General features: G+C 56.3%; 1 protein-coding gene across 1 annotated transcript; it reads right to left on the reverse strand.

Annotated features, from left to right (window-relative positions):
• Positions 1 to 3,758: 3,758 nt before the first annotated feature.
• On the reverse strand, positions 3,759 to 9,368 carry LOC117652501 (toll-like receptor Tollo). Its single transcript, XM_034397459.1, has one exon. It carries the CDS (start codon positions 8,883 to 8,885, stop codon positions 4,881 to 4,883), a length of 4,005 nt encoding a protein of 1,334 aa, XP_034253350.1. The 5' UTR covers positions 8,886 to 9,368; the 3' UTR covers positions 3,759 to 4,880.
• Positions 9,369 to 13,752: the final 4,384 nt, after the last annotated feature.

Genomic DNA, 13,752 nt, shown 5'->3' on the forward strand with positions numbered 1-13,752 from the left:
CCCCGATCCATCCAGGCAAATTGAGGACTGCATTGAGCGCGTGGAGCCACGGGGCGCGTCCCTAAAGCCTGCCCGAGCCGTCCAGGGACCGTCACTAAACATCGAGACGGAAAATGTCATGCTTGCGTGCCTCCACACCCCGAATTTTTTGTAAGTACACTTTGGGGTTTTTGGGACGGGGGAAGGACACTGCAGCCAGCCGAAGAATCGGAATTCGCTGGCCGAAGGGTGGCGAACGGAACGGGTTGGGAGTCTCCGTGTGCCGCTTTGCAATTTAAGGCATTATTTGTGGACTTGTTGGAAGCAGCGCCTCCCGCACCTCGCTGCATCCATTTGAATATCTCTGCGGTTAGCGTCAGGAGTAAACTTTAAAGACCCCCGTTTGGGGACCCCCGCCGCGGAGCCACGGCGGAGCCCTGGCCGAGCCGCGGACCAAAAGAACGAGGTGAGTCATTCGTGGAAGCAGCGAGCGGAGCGAGCGCAGCGGCCCACAGTGGGCCAGAAGACCGGTGGAGGCGGCCAAAACTCTAGACGCGTTTTGAGCTCCAGAGTCGCAAAACGGGGCTCGAGCCCAACGTGTGACCCCGCCAATGGATTGCTCTTCGAACGAGGAATCCATTGGTGGGGTCACACGTTCGGTTCGAGCCCCATTTAGCGACTCTGGAGCTCAAAACGCGTCTAGAGTTTTGGCCGCTCCGCCGGTCTTCTGGCCCACTGTGCGGCCGCCGCATGCTGCTGTCTCTCTCGCACCCGTGCGGCGGCTCGAGGGAGTGCGAGAGAGACAGCGCCATAAGGCACGGCGGTCGAGCGTGTGCGGCGTCGATAAATAAAACGCAATCAGAATGGCGTGGCGTCGCCCCGCGTCGCCTCGCGCTGTCGCTCGATTGAAAGCCAATTCGTCGGAAAACGGGCGCGCGGCTGCATCTTTATGATTTTGTAGCAGAGTGGAAAATGATTGTTCGAAGACTCGACTCCATTCCACGTGAGATGGCGCTGCCGCTGGACCTTTCTTTGTGCCCGGCCAGCCGTCGGCCAGCAAGGCGATCCCGAAACCGCGTCGCTCTCTGTCGCACTCACGGGGCGTCCCCGAGGGGTGCGAGAGAGACAGCGCGCCGCTCGGAACCGCCCTGCGGACCCTCAAGTGCCTGAATAGACTGCATTCAGCTGATTCAGCGCTCGCGTGCGTTATAGACTGCAGTCCCTCTTCGTGCACTTTGTTGCCAAAGAACAACACCGGGGCGGGCAAGGCGTTTGAATCATGTGCATGTTCACCGCTCGCAGTGTGCCAGCCCGCAGGGCGCGGTGGTTGACAGCACGCTGCTTCCGAACAGTCTCTCTCGCACGCCTGGGCAGCCGCACGAGTGCGAGAGAGACAGACTGTCGCGGGTAATTATTCCATTTTTTTGTCGTCCCGGCCTGGCCGGCGGCTCGATGATTTGTACCATTTCGCTGTTGTCCCCGAGTTATAGACTGAACCTGTCGACTGCACCGCGCATGCGCGCGCCGGATTAAGTGCTCGCGTCTCCAACAGTGTAGAGAATCCTCTGTCACAGCCACGGATTTATAATAACGCGTGATAAGTTTGGCCGGGCAGCGAGGGCCCCGACCCGGCCGCGCCGCGCCCCGCTGGGAGTGGTCCGAGTCCCTATACGCCCTACACGCCTCGGGGCCTGAAGCGCCCTGTCTCTCTCGCACCCGTACGGGACGCGCCGCGAGTGCGAGAGAGACAGAGCGCTGGGCCGCAGGTACGGGCCTAGTTTGTTCTCACCAGTCGGGTAATTAATTGTTTACTCTCACAAGGGAAAGAAGGAATACCTCGCGTTATCGTTTACACGTGAGGGCCGCGTCTCGTTTCGAGCTTCGACTTTCGAGCTTCGACTGTCGAGCTTCGAGGCAGTGCCAACTAATCGCTGGTTATCGCGGCGCCGGCGAAACGACCGCCAACACCCAGAGTCACAGTGTCTCAAAACCGTTAAAAATGATGATAAAAAAATTGAATATTTTTTGGCCCTGTTTGTAGCGCTGTTTTGGCCCTATTTGTAGCGCTGTTTTGGCCCTGGTTTTTGGCCCCGTTTTACTTTTGTTCTATTTTTGTCCTTGTTTTTTGGCGCGGTGCGCCGAAAAGGAAACGTAACTCGCCCAGCGTCTGGAAAGGGAACGCTCCGGCCTTGCCTTCGCTTCGCACCTCATGCATCGGCAGCCCACGTTGCGGGGCGTGGGCTTTTATTTTCTACGCACTGCTTATGTCACGCCCAGTGGCACGACACTGGCAAGGCGCAGCCTCGTAAACAGAGCGGCGGGAATTAGCGGCGCGATTATTTTGGCGCGAAAGAGGGAGGGGGGGAAAAGGCGGGGCCATGTAGGGCAGCACGGGCAGCGCCATGAAATGTTGATGCTGCCTCACGGCGCGCACAGCGCACGGCCAGGCGAGTCACTGACCCCCTAGAAACTGATCCCGGCTCGTTTTTTGCGTTTCGCGAGATATTCCGTGATTGGCGGACGCGACTGACAGGCAAGCAAAGGCAGCCAAAGGCAGCCGGGCAAGCAATGAAGCTGTCTCCGCTGGAAAACGGAACGGCCCTGTTTACATTGCGACTTTGGGATCGGATTTTACTGCCACCGGCTCCGATCATGTTTGCAGAGAGTTGCGCCAGGGTAGCCGGGGCCGAGCTCGACGGCGGGGCCCTGGCGGGGCCTGGCGGGGCCGAGGCCCACGAAGCCGCTGGCCGAGATGATAACCGGGTGAGTGTGAGCGAACAAGGGCCGTGGACGTGATGCCATCATTCGATCAAACGGACCAAATGACCCGGCTGGGGCTTTAATTTTGGCCCAAAATGTGTGCACCCCGCCCCAGTCACTCTCTGACATTCCTCACCTTACAGCAGTCTTCTTCTCCTCTGCATGTCACCTCGGTTTCAGCAAGCCTGTAACTCCACTCTCCACCCAAAAAAAAGTGATATCAACAAAAATGGCTGGCCATTTGGCGTGTAAATTTAAAAGGTTCCCCGTGTTATCCCCACCCCTTCCCCTTTCATGGAAATCGTAACCGCACGACGTCACGTACAAAACCGATTCTTATCAGCTGCCTGGGTTTAATCCATGTTTAAGTGGCTAATCAGTCTCAAGGAAAAGCCGTCTATTCCGGTGTGGGGACGAGACAATTTTTTTCAGCCCAACCGGGACGGGGTCAGAATTCCTTGGTGCCTAGCGAGCTATGACTGCAGCTGGTCGGATTCACAAAGAGGCGAGGCAGTGTCCTTATTGGCGTCTTATTGGATCTTGATGGCGCTCTTTCATGGAAAGAATAAGGGTCCCTTGTGCGTCTTGCCGCTCTGCATTCTCACAATAGTGTCCCCAGGCCCAGCCCTCGCCGGAGCAGCCAGGCACAGCCAGGCCAGGTGAGGCAGAGACCACTCCTGTGACGTGCCACCCCTCCCACTTCTCACTCTTACTTTTTCTACTGGCGTTTTTCTCAAACCTGGGCTGTGAAAAATTTTCTTGTGATATTTTATCCAGTTTGAATTACTTTTAGCTCGTGCGAATAACTTCAATAAATTAAGACTTCTCATAATTTTTTTTCTCCATTTCTTTACTGTGTACTGCTTGTCTTTCATTTGCTGTGTGTGTAATCTTGTTTGTGAATTCATTCAAATTTCTTTCTCCAATTTCTTATTTTTCATATTTTGCTTTCTTTCCTTTCGTTCTTTCTCTCTCCGTTTCTTTCTTTCTTTGATCAAGGAAAATGACAAATCGGGAGGTTAAATTTTTTAACATATTATTTATTCAGATTTCGACAGGCAGTTTAAATTTGTCGCTGGGTAACAATAGTAAGAATTTAGGTCTCAACAACAGTAGTACAGGTTAAAATGAGGCTGCACGCACAGAGAACATGGGTTCAATTGCGCCCAAAACAGTAATAAATAACAATCATATGTATAAGCGTATTTAAATTATGATTACAGTTCGATCAAAATTTTGGACGCAATTGAACCCAAACAAGTAGAAACGTTTAGAAAAAATCGATTACAAAAGTTTGATAGTGCGCGATGAAAGGTAAACAAAAATAAGTCCTTCACTAGATTTTAGCTTTCAAACAGAAATTTCTAACATGACTTTGATACCCTATAAACCACAGAGGCTTTTACAAATATTACTTGAAATACTTAAAATTTCAAGCAGGTTCAGTCTTTTGTGAAAAGCTTACATTACATTTACACATGGCAAGGTCAGTTCTTTCTAAAGTATGGAGTAGGCTTGGGTACCATTGAAACTCTGTTAAAAAGCTAGGCAAGAAATTTTTCGCTATCCTTTCATTGGAAAATGCCTGATCGAGGTAATGGTATAAAAACCTGAATAGCACCAACATCACAAGCAAAAAAAACAACGAGCACTCCTTTGTATAAAATATATATCACTTAGAATAAATTATAATTTGAAAATTTATTTATAATACACTATGCAATTTTTACAATATTTGCATTTCTAAAGGAGCTTTATACACTTTTTGGCTACAGCCACAGTCAATCAAGATTTCACAATGAAACTGTACAAAACAAAGATTATTTACATTTTAACACTTTTATTAACATGTCTTTGAACAATTTCTTAAAACTAATTATCACATTTTGACATCCGGATGCATGACAATCCATACAATGTAACACTAATGCAATCCTAGAGGACCAGCTTACAGGGCTGTGCAGTATACTATCACTGGTAAAGATTCTGAATTTTGAGCACAGCTACACTGTCACACAAAATAGAGCACACTTACAGAATTATCACATTGCACTGTGGGACACACTAATCCATGGAAGGTCACTGCACCGAACGGGGAACACGATTCACTTCACACAAACACACACACACTCACACACACATTAGATATGTATTGCGACTGACCGAGAATGTTGTTGCTGGTTTTGTTGAGTTTGTAACGTTACAGGATGTTGGTTGTGTAAATGTTGTGCCACGTGAGTATTTTGAGGACTGATTGTATTTTGGGGCGTCAGTGTGTTATGTGGATTGTGCAAATTGTGTGCATTGTGCGGTATGTGTGGTGGAATGTGTGTATTATGATTATGGTGACTATGATTGTGGTTATGATTATTGTGTCTGTGCACATGATGATGCATGACATGATGATGATTACTATTACTATGATTGCTGACTCGTCCTGAGCCATGCCTAGTTCTTTGATTGTTGGGCACATCCGGCAGCGCGAAACGCAGCTTTTCCCAGAAAAGCTTGTCACCCCACTGCAAGTAGGTGTTGGTCTTGAGGTACAGCCGGATGTCGGGGTCAAGGTCCTTCTGGGGGACTTCCCCGAGCAGCACCACGATGAGGCGCTTCCTGCGGTCCCGCAGCACCTGGTGGTGCGCCGACTTGAACTCGAAGCGGCACCACTCGGACTTGATGAAGTTCTCGCTGAGCACCATGATGGTCCTCCGCGAGGACTCCACCGCCTGCACGATGGTGTCCGCGATGAAGGCGCCCACAGGGAAGTCCCTGTAGTGCAGGCACAGCTTGTAGGAGGGGTCGCCGTGCTCCAGCAGGGGTGCCAACTCCTCCGCCACGAAGGCCTCGTCCTTGGAGCTGTAGCTGATGAAGGCGTCGAAGAGCTTCTCGCGGTCGTCCAGCTCGAGGTCGCTCTTGCGGTAGAAGAGGCGGACGCCGAAGCGCGAGTGGAACCACACTCGCATCTCCTGGCGGTACACGAACACCACCAGGATGAGGAGGATGATGACCAGGAACACGCCCAGGGTCGCGATGAGCAGTGGCATGTAGTCCTGGATCACCTGGCGCTGGATCACAGTCTTGTTGGCAGTGTAGTTGCCGTTCACGCTCTCCGTGAAGTTGTAGTTGGTAGTCCTGGTGACGCAGTTGGACGAGTTGTCGTAGATGATGAGGAAGCCGTCCTCAGCCTCCTTCTTCTCCTCGGCGAAGCCAGTGGCATTGCTGCCAACTGTGGGGGCGTTGTACAGGCACCGGATGTTGGACAGGTCCGTGACGACCTCGTCGGCGACCTGCAGCCAGTCGCGGAAGCGGCTGGTGTACTCGCAGTCGCAGGACCAGGGGTTGGCGGCCAGGGTCACGTCCATGAGGGAGGCCGACGATGACAACTCCCACACGGCGAAGTGGGCGATGCGGTTGTGGTCCAGGCGCAGCACGTGGAGCTCGCCCAGGCCGGCGAAGGTGCCGTTGTGCACGTGGGTGATCTTGTTGTGCTGCAGGTACAGCTCGCGCAGGCTGTCCAGCCCCTCGAACTCGTGGCCCCGCAGCTCGCGGATCTCATTGTTGTCCAGGTGCAGGAGCTCCAGATTCTTCAGGCCGTTGAACGTGCGATTGTGAATGATCTCCACATTGGAGCCGTTCAAGAACAGCACTTTCAAGCGCTTCCGGCCGATGAACGCATGGCTGCCAACTGTGTGGATGTTGTTGCCGTCCAGGTACAGCTGTGTGGCGTCCATCGGGATTTGGTCCGGCAGTGTTTCCACGTAGCCCGCGTTGCTGCAGTCCACCACATTGGCAGACCAGGACTGGTCGTGGTAGCAGGTGCAATTGGTGGGGCAGGTCATTTCACAATCACACGCGTCGAAGTCACAGCAATGGCACAACGCAAAGCAGTGGAAGTCGTAGCGGCACAAAAACTGGTACGGCGCGGCCTCCACGAGGGGGACGTAGCTGCGGCCGCGGTTGTACAGCAGTTTGCAGTAAATGCTGTCCAAGTCCATGAGCTTTGGCTGGTTGCGCGCACGATTGTCTGTGTTCACTTTCTGCAGCCAGTCCATGGTACAGTCACACTCATAAGGGTTGCCACCGATGTAAAACTCGGGCAGGGGGCGATTGGCGGGCACGGACGAAATGCGGAGCGAGTTGGGGTTGAGACTCGTGATCCGATTGCCGAACAAATCCACGCGAGTCAGGTTAGGCTTCTTGAAGAAACTGTACGACTGCACTTTGGAGATGAGATTGTCACTCAGGGACAGAAATTCGACGCTGTCCGGGATGGCACTGCCCGTGATTTCGGTCAGCTTGTTGGAGCTGGCGTCGAAAGTACTCAGGTGCAGCTGGCTCTCAATCTCGAAGTAGTTGCCCAGGACGGCAATTTGGTTGGCGTGGATGTCCAGCCACTTGAGGCCCGTGGGGATGAGCGAGTAGTCGAACACTTCCAGCTGGTTGTCGGAGATGTTGAGCCACTGCAGGTTAGGCAACTTGGCGAACAGCCCGGCAATGTCCGTCAGGTAATTGCCGTCCAGACGAATGGCGTGCAAGTTGAGGTTTCCGTCGAATGCACCGGACTCGACCTTTCGAATTTTGTTGAACGAAAGGTTCAAAATTTTCAGGGACGCCATCTTGTCGAAGACGCCCTTGGAAATGTTGACGATGTTGTTTTCGGTCAGGCGCAGTCCATACACGTGCTGCAGGTTGGCGAAGGTTGTGTTGTCCACACTGGCGATGTGGTTGTCACCCAAGTCGAGTGTTTTCAGTGTGGGCACATCCTTGAGGGCAGCGGGTACCTCGAACAGCTTGTTGCCGTTCAAGTGCAGGTCTTGCAGGCTCGACGAATTCTTCAGGGCATCGGGGTGGATGGTTTCAATGTCGTTATTCTCAAGAGATAATAGGCTTAGGACGAGGAGGCCATTAAATGTGTAGCTATGGATGGTAGTGAGCTTATTGTCCGACAGGATCAGCGTGTGGAGATTGTAGAGGGAGGCAAAGGTGTTCTCCGGGATGGAGGAGATGGCATTGTCCTCCAGCTTCAGGACTTGCAGCGCGTAGAGGTCTCTGAACACGGCGGCCTCCAGCTTGTTGATGCGGTTGTGGGAGAGGTCCAGCACCACCAGCCTCACGAGGTTGGTAAAAGTGTTGGCGTTGACCCACTCTGACGTCAGCTCGTTGCTGGACAAGTCCAGCCAGGCCAGCTGTGCCAGGTCGCCAAGAAGTCCGGGCGCCAGCACGTTGATGGAGTTGTTCTGCAGGTACAGCTGCTTCAGTTCCCGGGTGTCGGCGAACAGTTCGGGCGGCAGGGTGACCAGCTTGTTGTTGGCCAGGTTGAGCACGTGGAGCGAGACGAGGCCCTCCAGGGCCCTGTCGGCCAGCACGGCCATGCCGTTGCCTTCGAAGCTCAAGTACTGCAGGCGGGTAAGCCCCGACAGCGCGGCAGGGGGCAGCGTCTCGACGCTGTTGTTGGACAGGTCGAACACTTTGATGTTGCCGCCGCAGCGCTGCGACGGGTTCAGGTTGGCGGACGCGACGGTGGCGCCAAACTGGAAGCCGGCCACGCTGCGGAGCCTGTTGTTGGTGAGGTTCAGGAACTCCAGGCTGTGCAGGGGGCACATGACGCCCTCCGGCATGTGCCAAATGTTGTTCTGGCTCATGTCCAGGCGCTCCAGCCGCCCCATGTCCTCGTTGAAGGCGTGGCCGTGGATGTCCATGGTCATGGACGACCAGTCGGTGTTGTGCGTGCGAACCGTGAGATTTCTCAGATCCCGCAGTCCCGCGAACGCGCCGGACGACAGATTGCCAATCTTGCAAAACTCGATCTCCAGGTCCCGGAGTTCGACGAGGGAGCGGAAGCTGCCGGAACTGAGCGAGCTCTGGAAGAACAGGGCGTCGCTGCACTCGAGGCGCAGCTTGATGGTGTGCTGGGCCTGGATGACGCTGAAGTTGGTGTTCTCCAGCTCGCTGTTGATGGTGCGCAGCCTGCAGGTGAGCGAGACGCCCTCCTCGGCCTGCGGCGCCTCCTCGGAGGCGTTGTCGTTGCGGCTGCCGTTGATGATGACCCACTTGCACTCGTCGGGCGCCTGGTACCTCAGCGCCTTGCTCAAGGACAGCACGCTGAGGAGCGCCCCCAGGAAGAGGGTGCATGCGTTGGCCTGCATTTTGGTGCGGGGAGGCCACCGGGACACTAGGCGCTCGGGCGACGCTTCCTCCTCGATGACGGCCGGTTTCGTCTGTCGTTAGCGACGCCGGCCATTTGCACTACTGTCCATTCGTCAGCTGCACTTTTGCACAAGAAGCATTCTGGAGCACTGTTTGACGCGTAATCCAATCACAACGCACTGCACTGAGCCACGGCCATGTATCCAGGTAGGCGTGGAAGAGGGCACACACAGTGGGTTTCAGTTCGCGAAACCCGGTTCACTTCACTGCACTGACAAGGTATCCACAGGTTTGTCACAGCACGAGTTTTCACACACAGCACAAAAATCCAGGAGCGGGCAACACACGCGATTTTGTGACGGTCGGCGCGCGCGACGCAGCGTGTCACGCAGCGTGTCGAGGTGACTGACTGGGAGTTTCGCTCTGCACTGTAATCCAGGGCGCGTGCGTGGCGAGCTCCAGCAGCGCGTCTGCCTCGTGCGGCTCTCAAACGCGGACTGGCTGCAGGGTCTGGCCGCCGGGCCGGGCCGGGCGCTGCTCCCGCTGGCCGTGGCCTTGCTCGGTCTGTCTGCCTGTCGGCGCGGCTTGCCGTCCGCTCGCCCGCTGCAGCCGGCAGGCCGTTCGGCAAGCCGTTCGCCCGGCTGCCTTCCTGACGGCCGGCCGCGCCAGCCGCGCCGCCGCGGCTCCAGCAAGAAGCAACAAGCAGGCCTCTCGCGTTCTCTCTCTGCCCCCCTCGTTAGCCGGCCGTCGCTGTCTCTGTCTCTCTCTGCCGGCCGGTCCGTGGTAAGTGGCTCTCTCTGTCGGCGGCGTGCCCAGCCGGCCAGGCAGGCAGGCAGCCAGCCCCCACTCCGCGCCTTTCTTCGGCACCGCCATGCCTTGCAGTGCAGCGGCGGTGGCCCCGCAGCGCCCCGCAGCCGCCCGCAGCACGGCGCTGCTGCAGCAGACGCGGCCGGCCGCCGCCGCAGCCACCCGGGCGAAGAACAAGGAGAGGAAGGCGGTGGGGAGCGGAGGGCTGCTAAAGGAGGAGGAGGAGCAGGCCGAGGAAGGAGCGGGCGAGGCGGAGGAAGTGCGGTAGTTGACGCACGGAGCGGAGCGGAGTCGGGGCAGCCAGTTTAGGTATGCGCTCCGGCCGGTGAGGCAGAGGCTGCCGGCCGCTGGGCTGAGCAGGGGCCATTCGAGTTTTAGTTAGTTGGCTCGGCCGACGCTGCGCCGCGCAAGCGCTCTCATCGGCCCCGTCCAGCTTGCCGGGCCCAAATCCACGTTCTCGACGGCACAGTTCGACGCGAATTTCCCGTCCGTTTCCCCGTGCTGGCGAGAATATATTCACATGGCCGCCAACGAGGAACCGGGGAGGGAACGCGAACGCGCCGTTTCTCATCACCGCAAACGTGTGAGATCGACACGTATACTTACGAACGGCGGCCGCAAAGAGGAGCGCAAGAAAATAAAAAAAGGGAAAAAGCCACTCCTCCCCTTTCACGTCAACGAGGGCCGTACACTCCCCGGGGCAGTTTTGTACAGAGGGAACAGTTCCTTACAACCTGTCGAGACGCGAGCAGCGCGCCAGCCGCACCGAGAGCCGGTTCTGCGGTCGTGAGCATCCTTCGGAAAATATACTGTATACATCGCTCGCGATTGATCAGGAAAATTTTAAACGCCCTTTGAGGCGGGCGGCCGGGCGCACGAACAATGCAGTGGGGAGGGGAGGGGGTTAAAGGGCTTGACAGTGTGCCGGCATACGGTTCGTGCGAAAACGGGTGAGAAATGGCGGCGCGGTCGTTCCGGGAAGACTTTCGGTGCGTTTTCAAGGTTTCAAGGCCGACGGCCCTTGCGAGACAAAAGGCGTCGCGTCGCCGGATTGGTGGACAGTGTGTCGGTGGGCGTGCTTCGCCCCGCAGCGTGTCACCGCCGCCACTACCGGACCCGCCTCTGTTCCTGTGGGAACGCGCGTCCGGCCGGAGGGAGAGAGAGAGAGAGAGAGAGAGAGAGAGAATGCCGCTTGTTTTCTGCGAGGTCATGCTGGCCGTGCCACTGCGACTGTAGTTCCACCCCTTTTCATTGAGTCGTCATTCTCCTTATCTCCCAATTGCACGCACCAGACTGATATTCCGAAGAGTCGCTGTCTCTGTCGCACTCGCAGAACGGGCCGCTGCGGTGCGAGAGAGACAGAGCGATGATTGACGTTTATTCCCCTCCCCCACGTGTGGGCGTGTGGGAGCCTAATGAGAGGCGGTGTGCGCGCCGCAGAGTCGTCGCTCTGTCTCTCTCGCACTCACGAGCGCCCCGTGACGGTGCGAGAGAGACAGACCCTGCTTGCCACCCGTGTCTCGCTCGCTAACCATATTACAATGTTAATGCCCCGCGGGACGAACGCTGAGGCGTTCAAAGCGCTCAAACGCGAGCGGGCGCCCCCACCGCCCGCCACCACGCTGTAAACACTGGGATTAATATTCAGCAGGGCCCCGCGAAAAGGCGCGCAATGTCAGGGCCTTTAATTGAAACTGCCATCAAGCGAGTCGTCTGTCTCTGTCGCACTCGTGGGGCTGTCCATAAGCGTGCGAGAGAGACAGAGCGAGCGGCGCCTCCACACGCTAGTTCGGCCGGCCAGCTGGGAGGTGCGTGGACTCGCCGCGGGGCGCGCCACCTGTCGGAAGGGTTGGGGCAGCACGTGTTGCCACTGCACTGGTGGGCCTGCATTCAAAGGGCGCCAATTTGGGACATCTGCGGACAAAAGGTTATGCAAGCTGGCGCGATGCGCGCGAAGGGCAGAAAGGGCGCTCCTCGCACCTGCAGTGTATCTGCAGGGCAGATGAGACTCGTACAGCCACACTGCAAAACGAAAATGCCCAATCAAACTGCGAGCCAGAGTACACTCGACCAAAAAAACACCTAATCAAATTTTCTTCTTTCAAGAAAACAAATTGGATCAAGAAAAATTTTCTTGCAAAAGCCAAGAAAAGTTAAATTTTTCTTGATCCAAGAAGTCATTTTTTTGGGTCTACTTAATTTATAAAATTTGCAGTGGACCAATTAGTCGCTCTGCGTGTGGATGGTTCACACTGAATGAAAGAATCCGTTCGATATCATTGGCCTGCCCGCTCCGCATGTCGCTCCGCAACCCGTTGTGCAACTGTGTGCTGTCAGCGGCTGCCTTGGCTTGCCACGGCGTGCCTCGGCCGGACTGGAGGTCCTCCAGGTCCACCAGGTCCACCACCAGGTCGTTGCACACATATGCCCCACCCATTCCGGTCTTGTAGATTGCTCTGTTTTATCTCGAATATTAACATGCTGATCCGGAGGCGAGCTCATGGGACCGAGCGCGCGCGGCCTCCGTGCCGCGCCGTCCTCCGATATATTGCATCGTGTGTTGCCGATCAAACACTCATAACGCATGTCAACTCAATTAACTAGATCGATACGCGTCCTTTATCTGCGCGCCTTGTCGCACGAGGGGCATAAATCCGGCATTGTGTGCGCGCACGTCGCCCAGCCAATAATTGGATATCGTGTATTTCGGCCCCGCCGCGCCGCCGCCTCGTCGGAAGATGGACCATTTTTGTCTTATTGCTCCGCGAGGCGCGAGGAAAACGTAACGGGATCGGCGGTACGAGGCTTGGAAATGGAACTGCAGCGACACGTTCGGAATAAGCTGGGACCAGCAGCACGCGCCGTGCGGCGACCCAGACGGCTCAGGTTAGGTCCAGCGGCCTATGTCGGCTCGGCTCAAGGCTCAAGCACACCGGCTGATCCGGCCAACGAGGTGACGATGCTGCTGCGGTCCGGGCGGCACGCCGAGACAGACAGACAACCCTACCTGGCGATGGGGTTAAGCCAGCGCACAAAGCGCGCAGACGACATTTACATAGGAAAGGGGCGCTGCTGCAGTGTAAAACTGGGGTAGCGCGTCCCAGGGGATTACCCCGTACGTCGCTCTGTCTCCCTCGCACCCGTACGGAGCACCCCGTGAGTGCGAGAGAGGCAGAGCGAGTGAGCCAGCTGGTGCACCTGCTGGCCTGTCCCTCCCACGATGACCAATAGCGCAAGAGGAACCTTCCAGGGACACTGCAGTGCGGGGCCCAGGACGACACGACCCGCCACCCTTTATTGCCTCGCTGGGGGTTTTATTTACCATGCCTTTGGATTCTCCTCCGTCTCCTGCTTCTCCTTCTTCTTCTCCCCGTCCGTTTATAGCTGTCATCGGCATCGGGGACTGAAATCGTATACGGCGCGGCAGCCGAACACACACGCAGGGTCACTTCATGGCGGCTTGGCGGCGTGCAGGTGCGTACCGGGGCTCCTTTTGGAGCCGACGCGCCAAGGTCCGCGGTTCAAAACCACCACCTCGGGTATTTTTTACCTCCAAAATTAACTTGAAGGCGCCTACTTTTCAACCCTGGCTAAAAAAAGGGAAAGAAAATGAATTCCTGGGTGGAACATCCACCTGCCGCCATGTTGGTCGCGCGCACCACCACGGCCCGTGCGCTCACTCACACACATGCACATGCGCAGGGCGCGGGGCAGCGGAGCGCATCACTGCCAGGACGCGCTGGACGTTGGAGATGATATCAAATAGCCCATCCGTCATAAACAAACAAGGTGGCGGGGCGGGCCGGGCCGGCCTGATGAGCCCCCAGGCTGGCAACCCTGGCGTAGCGTACACTGCCGGGGTTGACGGACACGGACTGACCTTCGACACCCCACTGTAAGCCTCACTCAACGCACGGTGGGCGGAGGAGGCCAAAACTCTAGACGCGCTTTGAGCTCCAGAGTCGTCAAATGGGGCTCAAACCGAACATGTGACCCCACCAATGGATTGCTCTCCGCAAAAGGAATCCATTGGTGGGGTCACAAGCTCGGTTCGAGCCC

The sequence above is a fragment of the Thrips palmi genome, unplaced genomic scaffold (genome assembly GCF_012932325.1).
Source record: "Thrips palmi isolate BJ-2018 unplaced genomic scaffold, TpBJ-2018v1 HiC_scaffold_7, whole genome shotgun sequence".
NCBI lineage: Eukaryota > Metazoa > Arthropoda > Insecta > Thysanoptera > Thripidae > Thrips > Thrips palmi.